Source organism: Mauremys reevesii, linkage group 11 (assembly GCF_016161935.1).
Source record: "Mauremys reevesii isolate NIE-2019 linkage group 11, ASM1616193v1, whole genome shotgun sequence".
In the NCBI taxonomy this organism is placed as follows: Eukaryota; Metazoa; Chordata; order Testudines; family Geoemydidae; genus Mauremys; species Mauremys reevesii.
This window is the reverse complement of record NC_052633.1, coordinates 45,715,499-45,728,945: the sequence shown is the minus strand read 5'-3', so window position 1 is coordinate 45,728,945 and position 13,447 is coordinate 45,715,499. Positions and strand designations below refer to the sequence as shown.

Sequence of the window (13,447 nt, the reverse complement as noted above, 5' to 3'; positions counted from 1 at the left end):
GCAAAGCCAGGGCTCCCTGGGCGGTACACAACACGCCCCTCCCGGCTGAAGTCGCCTGACCGACACCAGATCGCCTCTTTCGGGCACTCAGCAAGGTCCCCACCACGCAGCCTCGGAGAGGGGACTCTCGCTCGGCACAAGCCAGCGGGACGGGCGCAGCTGAGCGCCAAGAGACTGAAAGTTACAGCCCCTGCCACTCACCCCCCCCCCGCCCCCGCGACGTACCCACTCCTCCCCCTCCCGGGGGGGGGCGCTGCTCTCTTACCTGTTTCCTATAGGGAGTCCTGCTGCCGCCCGCCGGGTTACTGCTGCTATTGGGGAAAATCATCGCCCCGCCTAAGCCCCAGCTTCCCCTCGGGATGGGCAGCAAGTTTTGTGCCAACTTGCGCGCAGGGGCGGCTGCGGTGCGGGGCGAGGTGCCTCCTCCCTCCCCGGCGGCGGCGGCTGCCTCCGAGCCGGAGTTCCGCGCACGACGACGCCTCTCGCCCCCTTCCGCTCCGGGGAGCAGCCGCGCAGCGCCTACCGTACGAGCAGCAGCAGCCGCGACCCAAGAGAGTTCATTGATCTGGCGGCGGCGGCGGGCGCTTCCCCAGCAGCGGCAGAGCCGATCCCACCTACCAGCGGCCTCAACCACCGCCCAGAGAGAGAGCAGCGCCGCCGGAGACAGCCCACAGCAGGCTCTGCGCCCGGCCCCTGCGCCCGGCCTGCCCAGCACGCCGCCGCCTCCTGCCCTGGCCGCTCTGCTCTGCGCAGGGGCGCTCGGCTGCCGCCCAGCGCGCGGGGCCCCGGAGGAGCAGGCGGCGGCCGCCCCTGTCCCGCCGAATGGTTGCTTCTGGCCCCCGCATACCGCACATTCCACGGTGCAGCCAGCAGCTCCCTGCGCACCAGCGGCGGCAGCACTGCGCCCCTGGGCTAGGCGCTCCGCGGCCAGGCGAGCGAGCGAGCGCACCGGGGGCAGGAGGGGCGTCGCCTCCGCTGCACCTGGGGAAGGGCCCGCATATGCAGCCAGATGAGGGCTAGTCTAGCTCTTTGATCTGCAGGGCCAGCAGCAAAGCACCCCCTCCCCCGCAGCCCTCCTTCCCCTGACTGGGTAGAGCTGCGCCTTCAATAAAGCTCTGCAGCCTGGCCCGGACGCACAGTTCAGGCGCACAAATGCAGGGAGAGACAGGGCCAGAACCGGCCACCCTAAGGGTCTGCACGCTCCACCTCTAGCCCCAGGTGGAAACCAGGTGCAAATCCACAATGGATCGAAACTCGTTAAATGGCTCAGAAGGGGGCGACTTCTCATGTGGCCAGGGGTCTGAACACTAGCACCTGGAGCTGGAATTTTGGAGTGGCTCAAACCAAAACCTTGGATCCAAACACCCCCAAACTTTGGGGCTAGAAGCCACCGGTGAGCCTATCTAAAAACTTACATAGTCAGAAATCTAGTTCAAAACTTTGCAGTTTGTGCACATCTCTTCAGATATGTGACTTCCTTTCCTACACATACACAGGCTCAGAGAGGAATTGCAAGTTTACTTTTCCAAAGGACCCCTGTTCCGTATGTCGTCAATATGAGTTTTGCCAGTGATTGATTTCGCCTGTGTGAAATCTACTGGATTGTCCCTCATGGCTTGAAAGAACAAAAGTCATTAAGTCCACAACCTAGCCTTATGGTCTGAGATAGCTAGCACAGTTTTGGGGAATTCATCCATCCTACCAATCCCTCCAAATAATTTTTGTTGAAGTTTGAGGGAAATCCAATTCCCCTCCACCACCCCCCACCAAAAATGTAGGGCCATGGGGAGTTTTGTAGTTACTGGAAAATTAGATTCCTAGCATTTGTTGAGAGAAAGGGAGGCAAATGCCTTCCAAATTTTAGATGTGTTACTCAGAACTGTGAACCCTTTTTGTTGTGCCCCTATCATTGGTTACGACTGGTTTCATCTATAAAATAAAATTAGACTTTGTTCAACTCTGTAGTTTCATAGCCGTGACTCTGTAAGAAGACCTTCCAATGAGGACACCTAGTTCCAAGGTTTCCTTCGGTATTTTTTATTCTCTTTGATAGTAAGCACTCACTCCAAAAATGGATTGGGAACATGGATTGCTAGGAAGAAACATAGATTTGCCACTTGGTTCACCACTGAAATGTTGAGCTGCATACCAAAACATCTGTGCCAGCTCTATAGTGTTTGGTGCTGATAGCAACTTGGAAAATGTCCACCCCTCTCAACCTTCAGTACTTTTTGCAATAAGCAGTCACTAAACATTTTGGTGCCATAGCATTTTGCTGCTCTAGACAACAGCCTAGGCTAGTATAGCCAACACTGAAAAAGCAGTGCCGCTTGGCAGAACTGTTTTCTGTGTAACAGTAAACACCACCAAAATGCACAAAAAACCCCACACACCACCTAAAAACTGAACTCATCCACAGTTACATTCCATGTTAAACCTGACCTCTGAATAATTGTTCAGAACTAGTCAAAAACCACTCCTGATGTGTGGTATGTGCACATGCTATCTTACTTCTGCATGCTTTGAATTATTTCCAAGGGAAAAGAAGAACTGCACAATGCTGGCAGCACAGTCTTCTAGTAGTCGACAAAAGTGAGAAAGATCTTCATGAATCCTCTACTCTTACAAAATGACTTTGGAAGTAGGAGACACCTGGAATTGATATCTCCTTCCTTCCCCCAGATAACAAAAACTTCTGAGGAACTTCAGTTTTCCCTTGTTTCCCACCCTTTCCCAATACACTTAAAAACGGCGGGATGTAGACATTCCGTATTCCATCACAGGTATTCTTTAAGGCACCAATCATTGTGGTACTTAGATACCATTACAGGAATTAAAAATTTTAAGAACATTTCAAAAGGGAACTCTAAAAGCAGGAATTCTGCACTTTCATCCCCAGGTTGCCATTCTTTAGAGAGCATGTGGATTTCCCTCTCGTGGATTCAGCATGCGGCACATATTTTTTCATGGACACTACATACTTTGTTTTTCTAATGTTTGTGGTATAAAACATGTAACATTAAACCATTCTGTGAAAATTTGAATAGAAAACATCACCCTCAAGGGGTATTTGTTTTATTTATGCTTTTGTTTAAAGGAGATTTGCAATGGCATTTTCAGAGGAGAAAGTGTATTAGCCTTGGTGTCCTGGCCAAAGTAGCATTCAGCCTACCAAAATTCTCCCTGCATATATCCAAATGGATACAGTAATCTTCCTCAACTCTTGCCCTAAATTATGAAGTAGCCTTGCCTTGTGTGCTGTTAAACAATAGCTATGTTCTACCCCAGAGCTGGCAGTGGCATTTTAGTGATGTAATGGTGGGTTAAGTGATTTCTGTATCTGAGACTGAGTGTGCATGAGAGAGAGAGAGAGAAGACTAATAAGGCTCGACAGTATCTTCTGGGAGGAAAGGTGTTATATATGTTTAAGATTTTACTACGTGCTTTCCCCACATCTTTTCTAGGATAAAAGGATCATCACTTGTTTGCAAATAAGACCCTCAGTCTTACCCTGCTAAGAGTAAAAATATTGAAACAGGCTCTTTGAAATGTATACAGAAGTGGAAATGTAAATCACATTTGTCAAGGAAATTAATATTAATTGTGTTATAACAGATGTGAACATATGTGCTAGTATGCAGGCACCTTCCTGGTTAAAGTTATAAATATGCAATTCAGTTTGTTCCTGAGAGGAACATGGAGGTTCTAAAGGTACCTGGATTAATATTTTTACAGTTTCTTTAACTAGCAGGAGTTGCTCAGTCAAAAAAGGCAGCGGCTTGCAGAGCAGAGCTAGTTACATTTTGTAGTTAAAATCTTCATGCATTGCATGTTTATTGTTCAGAGATAGTTAAAAGATGTGTATTTGTAGATAAATTAAGGCCAGATCTGAGTTGAGCATACCACCAAGGGGTATCTGAACACCTAGACAGCAACAGGAAGCCTTCAAAGGAGCTAGAGAATATCTGGAAAACTTGGAAGCTTCCAAGTAATTACCATCAATCTCAGCAAACAGCAGATTGGTGAAACTAAACTCTTATTCTGTAAACAGTTCCACATACATAAATCACAGCTTCATGATTCAAATCAAATCCATGGTTTCTTACTGTACACAAAGCTAAATAAACTCTGTGGAAACCCTCCATCAAGGGTCAGTCACTGCTGTGGTGGGACAGGTAGTGTTTCTACCTCCCTACAGGATTCTGTTTTAGTAGGATAACTTTAGTTTCCACTCGGGGCTTCTAGAAACCTAGTCTGGATGTGCTGAATTCATGCATTCCGCCAGCTGCCCTGGCCATGTCCCCTTGTGAGCCAGTGCCACCTATATGGTGGGGGGGGGGGGCTGCCTACACACACCCCTGCTGCAGGAAAAGTTATGAGCACTTACTACTCTCCCCTTCCAGTTGGGTCTTTCTACCATCGTAGTCCTTTGTCACAGTATGTATCAATTTATGAAGCCCAGCCCACTGAGCAAAAGGATAAAATCTGTAATCAGTTCTGCAGTCAGCGCTGCTCCAAAGATGTTTCTCCTTTGTAATTTAATTGACTTTATTCCACATATAATGAACAGTGACATCTAAATCTAAAAGTGAGTGTGCCATACTGACACAAAGGAATGCTCAGAGTCAATTTACCGCACTGGGTAAAGATCTTCCAGTGTGTGACACAAAACAGGTCATGCAGTGGGATACTGAGAAACAGAACAATGCATAAGAAACACTTTAAAATATGCTAGATGGGATATGAAAACAAACTGCATGTTAGGGGTGCTGAGCATTTCCTGGGGGGAAAATGCTGTCAAGGGAGCTGACTGCATCACACAAAATCAGACTTTAACTTTAGCACTAAACTATTAAGAGCTGGAGCAAGAAAAGCATTTAAGATAATGGTCCATGGAATAAAGCAAACTAAATTACAAGGAAAGCTGCCTTAGAGACTGTTAAATAATCTCAGAATTAATTGCTTTTGTTTAAGCTTTATGTATCATAAGTTAAGTATCCAGATGACCAAAAGTAAAAAATAAATCATATTTTGCTAAATGAGAAAGTGAGGGAGAGGTCAGCAGAACATGGAAGAAATTAAAGTCATGAACATGCAAAGCGTCTTCAATTCATAAACTACAATATGACATTTTTCTTGGGAAAAGGAAGGACGTACTGAAGAAACAATGATTTCTGAAAAAAAACCGTACAAGTTACTAAGAGGCAGAAGAAAGATACACAAACAGAAAAAACTAAGAGAATGAGAAACAGTTGTTTAAGAACATATTCCTAACATTACAAAAATAGTCACAGGAATATATACAGAAGTCAAATAGTCAAAAGTAAGAATGCTACCTCTTGCCTACGTTCAAGAGCAAAAAGTAAAGACAGATCAGACTCTTCAGGGAAACCATTTTCACCAGCTGACTCAAAACAGCTGCAGCAAGATATCCAGATTTAAATTTTGGAATTTGGTTTTTAAAAATCCTGTATCACGACTGATATCACCCCCATTTTTGTTACCTTCACCTATCCAGAAATCCAGTTCTAATCCCACCCTAGCATTTCATCTCCTTTTTCAAAACAAGTTCTTCCTCTAGCGTAAATCTCTGATTCCCTCTCCCCTTTTTCCCATCTGTTCCACAGCTCTATTCTGTCTTTTCCCTGTAACTCTGTCTGAGTAAAATTCACTCTTATGAATGCTGCCAAATTTAGTGTATGCGAAATGCTCTGGCCACTGAGTTGGTTCTTCTTTTGAAATTTCCCCTTTAAAAAAATCTACCTTTCCATTTTAATTTATGACTGACTTCTGTGTTTTGTGAAATGTTGTATGAAGGACATATTATAAAAGCAAATCACACCATAATAGGTAATTTTTCTGATTTTCTTCATTGATTATTAGTGCAAAGAATGTGACTATAGTGAATGATACAATCTATTGTTAATACCATACCAGCACTTTGTAATATTATGGAATGTATTATTTATTTCTTGAAAGCCATGGTCAAGACATTACTTCATAAGAGCATTTCCACTGTCAAAACAAATGCCCCTTTGCTTATCATATGCTGTACATTCTGGGAAGTTTAAGTCCGACAGATATTACTGTAATGCATTATAATACAACAGGAATCTAAGGAAGTTGCTTATATTTGACAAATTAGGTAACAACACAGGACAAAAACCAACTGTGGTTTGTGAAAATAACCAAAGTGACTCAAAAGAGCTGAACTATGCCACTGGTATGATAATGATGCCAGACACTTGTTGGAACCTATAAAACAATCCAGATTCTATAAACAGTTGCCAGAATTACTGTAAAACAAAGTAATAAAGATGGAGTGAGAGGACAAAATATATAGGTAATATTAACCAGTAAAGCAGTGAAAACAGTGCAAGTTCATTACTTCAACAAGAGTTACATACACTTTAAGTAAGACTTAAAATATCCGGCTGCTCTGATATAATTATTTGAGTCACTATTCTGTACATTTAGGGAGGGGGGAGGAGTAGGTGGAGACAGGGAAAAGTTACCTACCACTTAACATTTTTAATGAAATGATAAATGATCTCTTGGAAATATTTGACTGTATGCATAATTATGAGTATGTTGAAACTAAGGATGATAATAAAAGAGAGAGAAAATCTGGAAATACCCAAACATACTTTGTAAAGCATCAAAATAAAGGTGTTCCATAAAGCATATGCTGATGCTCCAGCAGAGGATGGACCATGTGAACCAATATTTTTCTTCTACTACAAACTGGCAAGATCAGAAATAAGGAAGAGACAGAAATAAATGCAGAGAAACCTACAATCCAAATGTGTCTGAAGATGAAGTAAATAGTCAGAAATACTAAAGAAAGGGAATGTTGTTTAGTGGTTAGAGTACGGAACTGAGAGTCAGTAAAACTTATGCATTTTATTCCCTTCTGCATCACTGTTTTCATATCTGGGACTGTGGACTGACATCAGTGGGATATTTCAGTGCTCAGAACGTCTGAAAATCCAACCCTAAATCTCTCTGTGGCTCAGTTTTCATATCTATAAAATTGGGAGAGTGCTTAACTGATTCACGGAGATGTTGTGAAGATGTTTGTAAAGAACTTTGAACCCTTGAATGAAAATTAAATACTATTAACTAAAACAAATTATCTCATAAAACAATGAAGAAGACTGGCATAACTACATACATCCTATCATCATTGGTTGCCAAAATAGTCATTATAAAAAAAAAAGGAAATAGAGGCAGAAAAAGGAGTAACTTAAAATATGGCATAGCATACAAAAGAATAGCAAGCATGTGACAAACTGGAACATGGGACATTATTGCCATTAATGGCAACACTAGGCCACCAGTCCCAAGCTGTATGCTTGCAGAGACCTTGAAGAAAATAAAGGACAAAAGTTTCCTCTGTAACGTCCACTCTGGATAACTATCCCCTGTTCTGAACTTGCAAAAGATCCACATGGCAGACTGGAGAGAAGAATTTCCTCCTCCACAGATGATAGTATTCACATTGATAGCTTAGATCAAAAACAAAAATCAAGACTCTTTCCCAACTATGCCTTTGTCCCAACACTGACTCTTGCTAATTTTTAAAACCATGATTTCAGAAAATGTTCCCTGAATCAAGTACTGTTGTATTTGTTTGACATGCTGATTCAGCTCTTGGCCTCCAAGCTGCCAAAAAGGTATCTGTGAGTGTCTGCTGCTGTGTGAAAAGGAGGAAGGCCATCAAACTCATATCATAATCCACTGATCAACTAAAAACAAATTTTTGGCTACCACCATTCAAAGCTATAACTAGCAGTGAATTTCTTTGCCATCCCCCCCACATACCCATTCACTACCTTAACTCCCATGACAAGAACTAAATATCAGTCCAACCAATAGTTCCAGCACCAATTGCCACTTTCAAAGACTGCATTTTTCCACTTATTATTCGGAGGTGTATGTTGTGCAGTAGACATAAGAAAACAAATTTCCATTTATGTGCAAAATTATTTACTGTGCTCCTCATTAGAGCCATCATTTCAATTCCTATCACTCTAAACTCCGAGGTGAATATTTATCTTCAATAATCATTAAATTCATCACAGATGACTAGGAGCACTTTATTTCAGGGACCAATTTAAGGAGCCTTAGTTTTCACTAAGCTATTTACTAGCTGTTCTGTATTAAGTGTCTCAAGCTGGCAACAGTGCAAATCACTGTGGGAAAGTATTTCAGAAAAAAGTTTGGAGAAGTAATTGACTTGCATTCACAATAAAGCTTTATATTTATTTTATTAAACAGATTCTGAAAGTTCTATTGATCAATTTCCACTGAAATCACTTAATGGTCTGTGCATGAAATTCCTACTGAAATCAGCAAAATGTTTGGTCAAAAATTTAAAGTAGAACATAGGGTGAAATCCTGGTGCTGCAGCAGCCAATGGGAATCTTGCCCTTGCCTCCAGAGGAGCCAGGATTTCATACAGGGCTCTTATTTTTCATCCTAGGATACGGGAGACAGTTAAGTTTTACAAATGCACATATAATTGGGCCCCAGAAAAGTCAGGAAGTTTCTAGTTAAGGTTGCTACAATGATCTGATCTCATCCCCATTGTGAAGTTGTACTACAATAGGTTTAGGTGAACTAGTCTGGGCAAAGGAAGAACAAGCCTGAACTTTTGCCCATTACCTGAATGTTCTTTGACATTCTCCACTGCTTCAGTAACTCTTCTTTATCTTAGCCAGTTACAGCTCCATTCTGGGGCTCCACACAGCAAGGGGTCTCCCAATTCCAAGATCTCAAAGGGAGACTTCCATCAGAGCCAGTGACAGGATCTTCACACTGTCCCACTGCCAGCAGTCCACGTGATTTACAGTTATTTCTGAGCATAGTGCTTACTACCAAATGGAGGTCCATAGAGTTCAGTGCAAACACTGTTCAGAGTTTATGGAACTCTAGAACAGCGGTTCTCAAACTGTGGATCAGGACACCAAAGTGGGTCATGACCCTATTTTAATGGGGTCACCAGAACTGGCGTTAGACTTGCTGGTGCCTGGGACTGAATGAAGGTCCAAAGCCCAAACCCAAGTCCAAGCCCTGCCACCCGGGGTCAAAGCCTGAGCCCCACCGCCTGGGGCTGAAGCCAAAGCCTGAGGCTTCACCCCTGGGTGGTGGGGTAATGGGCTTTGGCTTCAGTGCTGGGTGGCGGGACTCAGGTTATAGGTCCCCTCCCCCAGGCTGAAACTCTCAGGCTTTGGCCTCCCACCTAGGATGGTGGGGCTCAGGCTTCATTCTCCCCTCTCATCCCTCCAGGGTTGTGCAGTAATTTTTGTTGTCAGAAAGGGGTCGTGGTGCAATGACGTTTCAGAAACGCTGCTCTAGAACACTAAGGATTTCAGCAGCTGGCAATAGGGTCACTCCAGGGTTTGTTACTGGGAAGAACTAGGGAATGGATCTGGCAGGTAGAATGGACTATTTTCTCCATGGTATTTAATTGTGCAACTACCCAGACATCTGCATTTGCACACACTGGTTTCTATGTTTCTTTATCAAGTTCATCTCTGGTGTAACTGGACACAACTCCAATAAAGCCAGTGGAGTAACATTAGGGTTAAAACTTGGTCCATTATGTTTATGTGATATCTTTTCTGGTGATGTGCCAACAAGAGGTGAAAGTCAATAAATACCACCTTCCATCCTATTAAAAGATAAGTATTTTACCCCTCCAAATCGTAAATATCACTGAAAAGATATGGCTTGGGAGTTTGTAAAATCTGTTTACATAATCACACACTGCTTTGGACTATGTTATGTCTTTCAGGTCATTAATGTAATCTAGTGTGCCACAGTCTGGTCCAAAACAACATCCAATTACGTTTGGTGACGTATGCTGTGAAAAACAGGTGAATTTTGTACACCCACAGGTAGCTTGTGTGCTGTAATATTCATATGTACTTTATAAACTATGAGAGGTTAACAACTTTGAAAAGCAAACATACCTGCTTCTTATATTTTCATTGTAATCAGCTACTTTACAGCAGGAAGACTCATTACTATAAATTGCACTGGAGGCATTTTTGACTCACAGAGGAATTCATAAAAATCATGTCAGATCATGTCAACTACAAGGTTATATAAATCACATTTTTCTACAAAGTGAAAAATATATTTCACATCCAAGAACTTTCAGATTGGTTTATGAATAGAGCCCACTGTTTTAGAACTTTGTGATGAATCTTAGCAGGACTGTGGGCCCCAATAAATCAGACAATATGAAAAGGAACTTAAAAACCTAAAAAAGGCTGGATCTTTGTATATTATTCCTCCTACTCACTGTACTTTCACCAAGGCTGTTATTCCATTCCATAGACAGACCAGTTCCTGAGAGGTCCTAATCCTGCAAGGCATTATGTTCACTGCATACACACAGAAAAATTAGATAAAAACCCAACTACTCTTGCTGGAAGGCTGCAAAGTAACACTACTTTATTTCTTAGAAATCAAATTGCTAACACACAAGAACCATAAAACAGAGAGAGACAAAGCAAGTTGCTCCCTAAAACACCGAGACACAATTCACCCCATCTTACTATAAGCTAGCTGTTTACAGACTGACTGCTGCTCCCAGGCACTTCACTACAGAGCTCTTTAGTCTGCAAGCAAGACCAGGAAAACCCCTTACCATCACCCCTCACCCTCGAAGTGATAACTTGCAATTCCAGCACAGTCCTCAATATACCACACAAAGCAATTAAGCATGCACACAATTTAAGCATATGTTCATATAAGTGGTCTTCTTGAAGATAGTATAGCCTTTGTCTACACTAGGAAAAAAAGGTGTATTCTTAACTCAAGTTAGCTAAATCCAAGTGACAAATCAATTTGTAGTTTTCACATGTGATATTAGGTTCAAGGTAAACCCTAGGTTCCCCCATAGTCTTTAACTCAACCTGCTAGTATGTGTGAAAACTACAAACTGACTTGTGTTACCTCGTGTTACCTTGTGCTAGCTAACTCCAGGTAAGAACCCACCCTTTTTTCAAGTGAAGGTGCACCCTAAGACTTCTCATGTGAGCCCAATTTCTATGTGCATGGTTTTGCAGGATTTGGACCAGCAGGAATAAAAAAAGGAGGCAAAATTAATTTCTGGTGTAATTCACACTTACTGATTATCTTCAAACACATATTAGACCACAGATGAATTTGGTCAAATGCTCTTAATTCATGTAAAGAAAACAGGAAGCTTGTGAGGCTATTACCTGAAATAGGGATAACTACTTAAAATGCAAACACAGCTAGATGTCTATGGGAAAATATTTTTTAAACAAAAAAAGGTAAAGTTTTGTCTGAAAGCTAAGGCCCTATCAGAAATCCCTTTGAGCAGATTCACTCAAAAGAAAAAACGCATTTTTGTAACAATTTTCAGATGAAATATTTTGACATTATACCAATGTAGCAGACAGCGAAGAGAGTATTCATTTCCCCAGAAACGATGCCTCTATTCCTCAGAATATATACGTCAATAATTTAGACTACTTTTGAAGACTTTAATAAAACAAATTACACCATTTGTCAATTTACCAAAAGGTTAATGGAAACATGTATTACTCAAACATTTCAATTTAAGACAATTATATCACCTTACTATCAATATACTTTATTCTATCTTCCACAGTACAATAATTCTGTTGGCTTAATTGAAGAAAATTAGTTAATTAATGATTTTCCATTACATCAATCTGTCAAAATTCAAGCACTGAATCAATTGCACTACAATTGGTTTGTTAAAATATAAAACTGTTAAATAATCAACAACTCATTAACTACCAGCTACTACCTGATTCTCAGTGCTGATTACATGAAATTAGCAGCTCACTTAATAATGGGAATTATTTTATGATACATTGCTCCAGATGTTATTTTGTGGTATACTACTAAATTGTTACTTTTTAAAATTTCTTTCAAGAGTTGTGAACCATAAAATAAAAGCACCGAATAAGCAAAAAAATGTCTTCATGCTGAGAAACTCCAGGTTTCAAGTGAAGTACAGGATTTAATGCTATTTACTGCACTATTAAGCTTATTTGGTAGTTAATCAAACTAATCAAAATGTAATTTGGAAGAGTTGGTAGAAACGTGGTGAATGCATACTCTCTTTTCACTGAACTTTCAGCTCTGACCACAGTGAAAACAGAAAGTAAATACCTACTTACAGTTTTAAGTACTGGAATATAAGATCTATAAATCATGGAATCATAATACTAGAAGGGATCACAGCGATCATCTAGTCTAACCCCTTGCCAAGATGCAGGATTTGTTGTGTCTAAACCATCCGAGACAGATGGCTATCCAGTGTCCTTTTGAAAATCTCAAAAATACATTAGCTTATGTCCATGCCTCAGATCTGAGACCTGGTCTACACCTAAAAATGAGATCAACCTACATCACTCAGGGCTGTGAAAAACTGTGCACCCTGCATGACTTAGTTAGGTCAACCTAACCTCCCCGCACTGTAAACACAGCTAGGGCAATGGAAGAATTCTTCCGTCAATTAACTACTGCCTCTTGGAGAGGTGGATTACCAACATCTATGGAAAAATCCCTTCCGTCAATCCGGGAAGCATCTACACTACAGCGCTACAGTGGCACAGTTTCAGCACTGCCGCTGAGCCACTGTAGCTGTCCTGTGGAAGATATACCCTCAGTTGGGATTTGAAAATGAGGCCATCTTTGTTTAAAAACAATACTGCAGTACTAAACAGAGTACCATGTACTACCGTATGTTTGAAATCTGATTAATAAAGTTGTGTAACTGTTAACATAAGAGTGTAAAAATCATGTGATTTACTAATCTGAATCTAATGTCTGAATATTAGTGTCTTATACATATAAAAGGGGTGTGTGTGTGTATATGTGTATAATGAGAAAACTTAACTTCAAAATTTCACTCTATACAAATCTTCCTTTAAAGGCTAAACTCATAGTTACACTTACTTCCTATTCAGTCATTTCCTTAATTAAAACCATTGAACTTTAATGTGAAATACAATCATTACAAAACCAGAAAGGAATCTGAATAGTAACAGACTTAGGCACATGGACAATATAATAATCATAAGTGATGTAAATAACAATTGCTGTTACCATCTGGTCTGATTGAATCAGAAGATAGCAAGAGTCAAAACTTATCTGCTGCATAGATAATAGCCTCTTTACAGCTCTGTAGTTGTATAGGCAAGACACATGTGCAATATTTGTTGCACAGAAAGCCAGCCTTCTCCAAGATGATTGGCTCTTCAGCATCTTTAGAGTGGGCTGGAGAGGAACTCACAACTAAATGCTCTACAGACACTAAGATGACATAGTCTATGTCTACTTAGCACTTTTGTCAGTCAAACTTTAGTCAGTCAGGGGTGTGAATAAACGACCCCCCCCGAGCGACATACATTTTACTGACAGAAGCACCCGT

The 13,447-nt window shown here is 41.3% G+C and overlaps 1 protein-coding gene and 1 long non-coding RNA gene across 9 annotated transcripts in view; one reads left to right on the top strand and one right to left on the bottom strand.

Annotated features, from left to right (window-relative positions):
• RBMS1 (RNA binding motif single stranded interacting protein 1) overlaps positions 1–13,447 on the bottom strand; it is a 241,679-nt gene that overhangs the window by 117,217 nt on the left and 111,015 nt on the right. The window contains exon 1 of one of the 7 annotated variants that reach the window (XM_039494109.1): positions 848–1,198. The exons of 4 other annotated variants lie outside the window; for them this stretch is intronic. Coding sequence is in view for 1 of the 3 variants with exons in the window: in XM_039494106.1 (XP_039350040.1) it covers positions 266–328 (63 nt within the window). In the remaining 2 variants the exon portion in view is untranslated. Of the gene's footprint in view, positions 1–265; positions 819–847; positions 1,199–13,447 lie in introns of those variants that run through there. 2 more of the 7 variants (XM_039494110.1, XM_039494106.1) reach the window with 2 other exon arrangements.
• Positions 1–13,447, top strand: part of LOC120374430 — a 43,980-nt gene that overhangs the window by 28,378 nt on the left and 2,155 nt on the right. For both annotated transcript variants that reach the window (XR_005586092.1, XR_005586093.1), the window contains exon 3: positions 9,800–9,881. This is a non-coding gene — a long non-coding RNA (uncharacterized LOC120374430). The remainder of the gene's footprint in view (positions 1–9,799; positions 9,882–13,447) is intronic.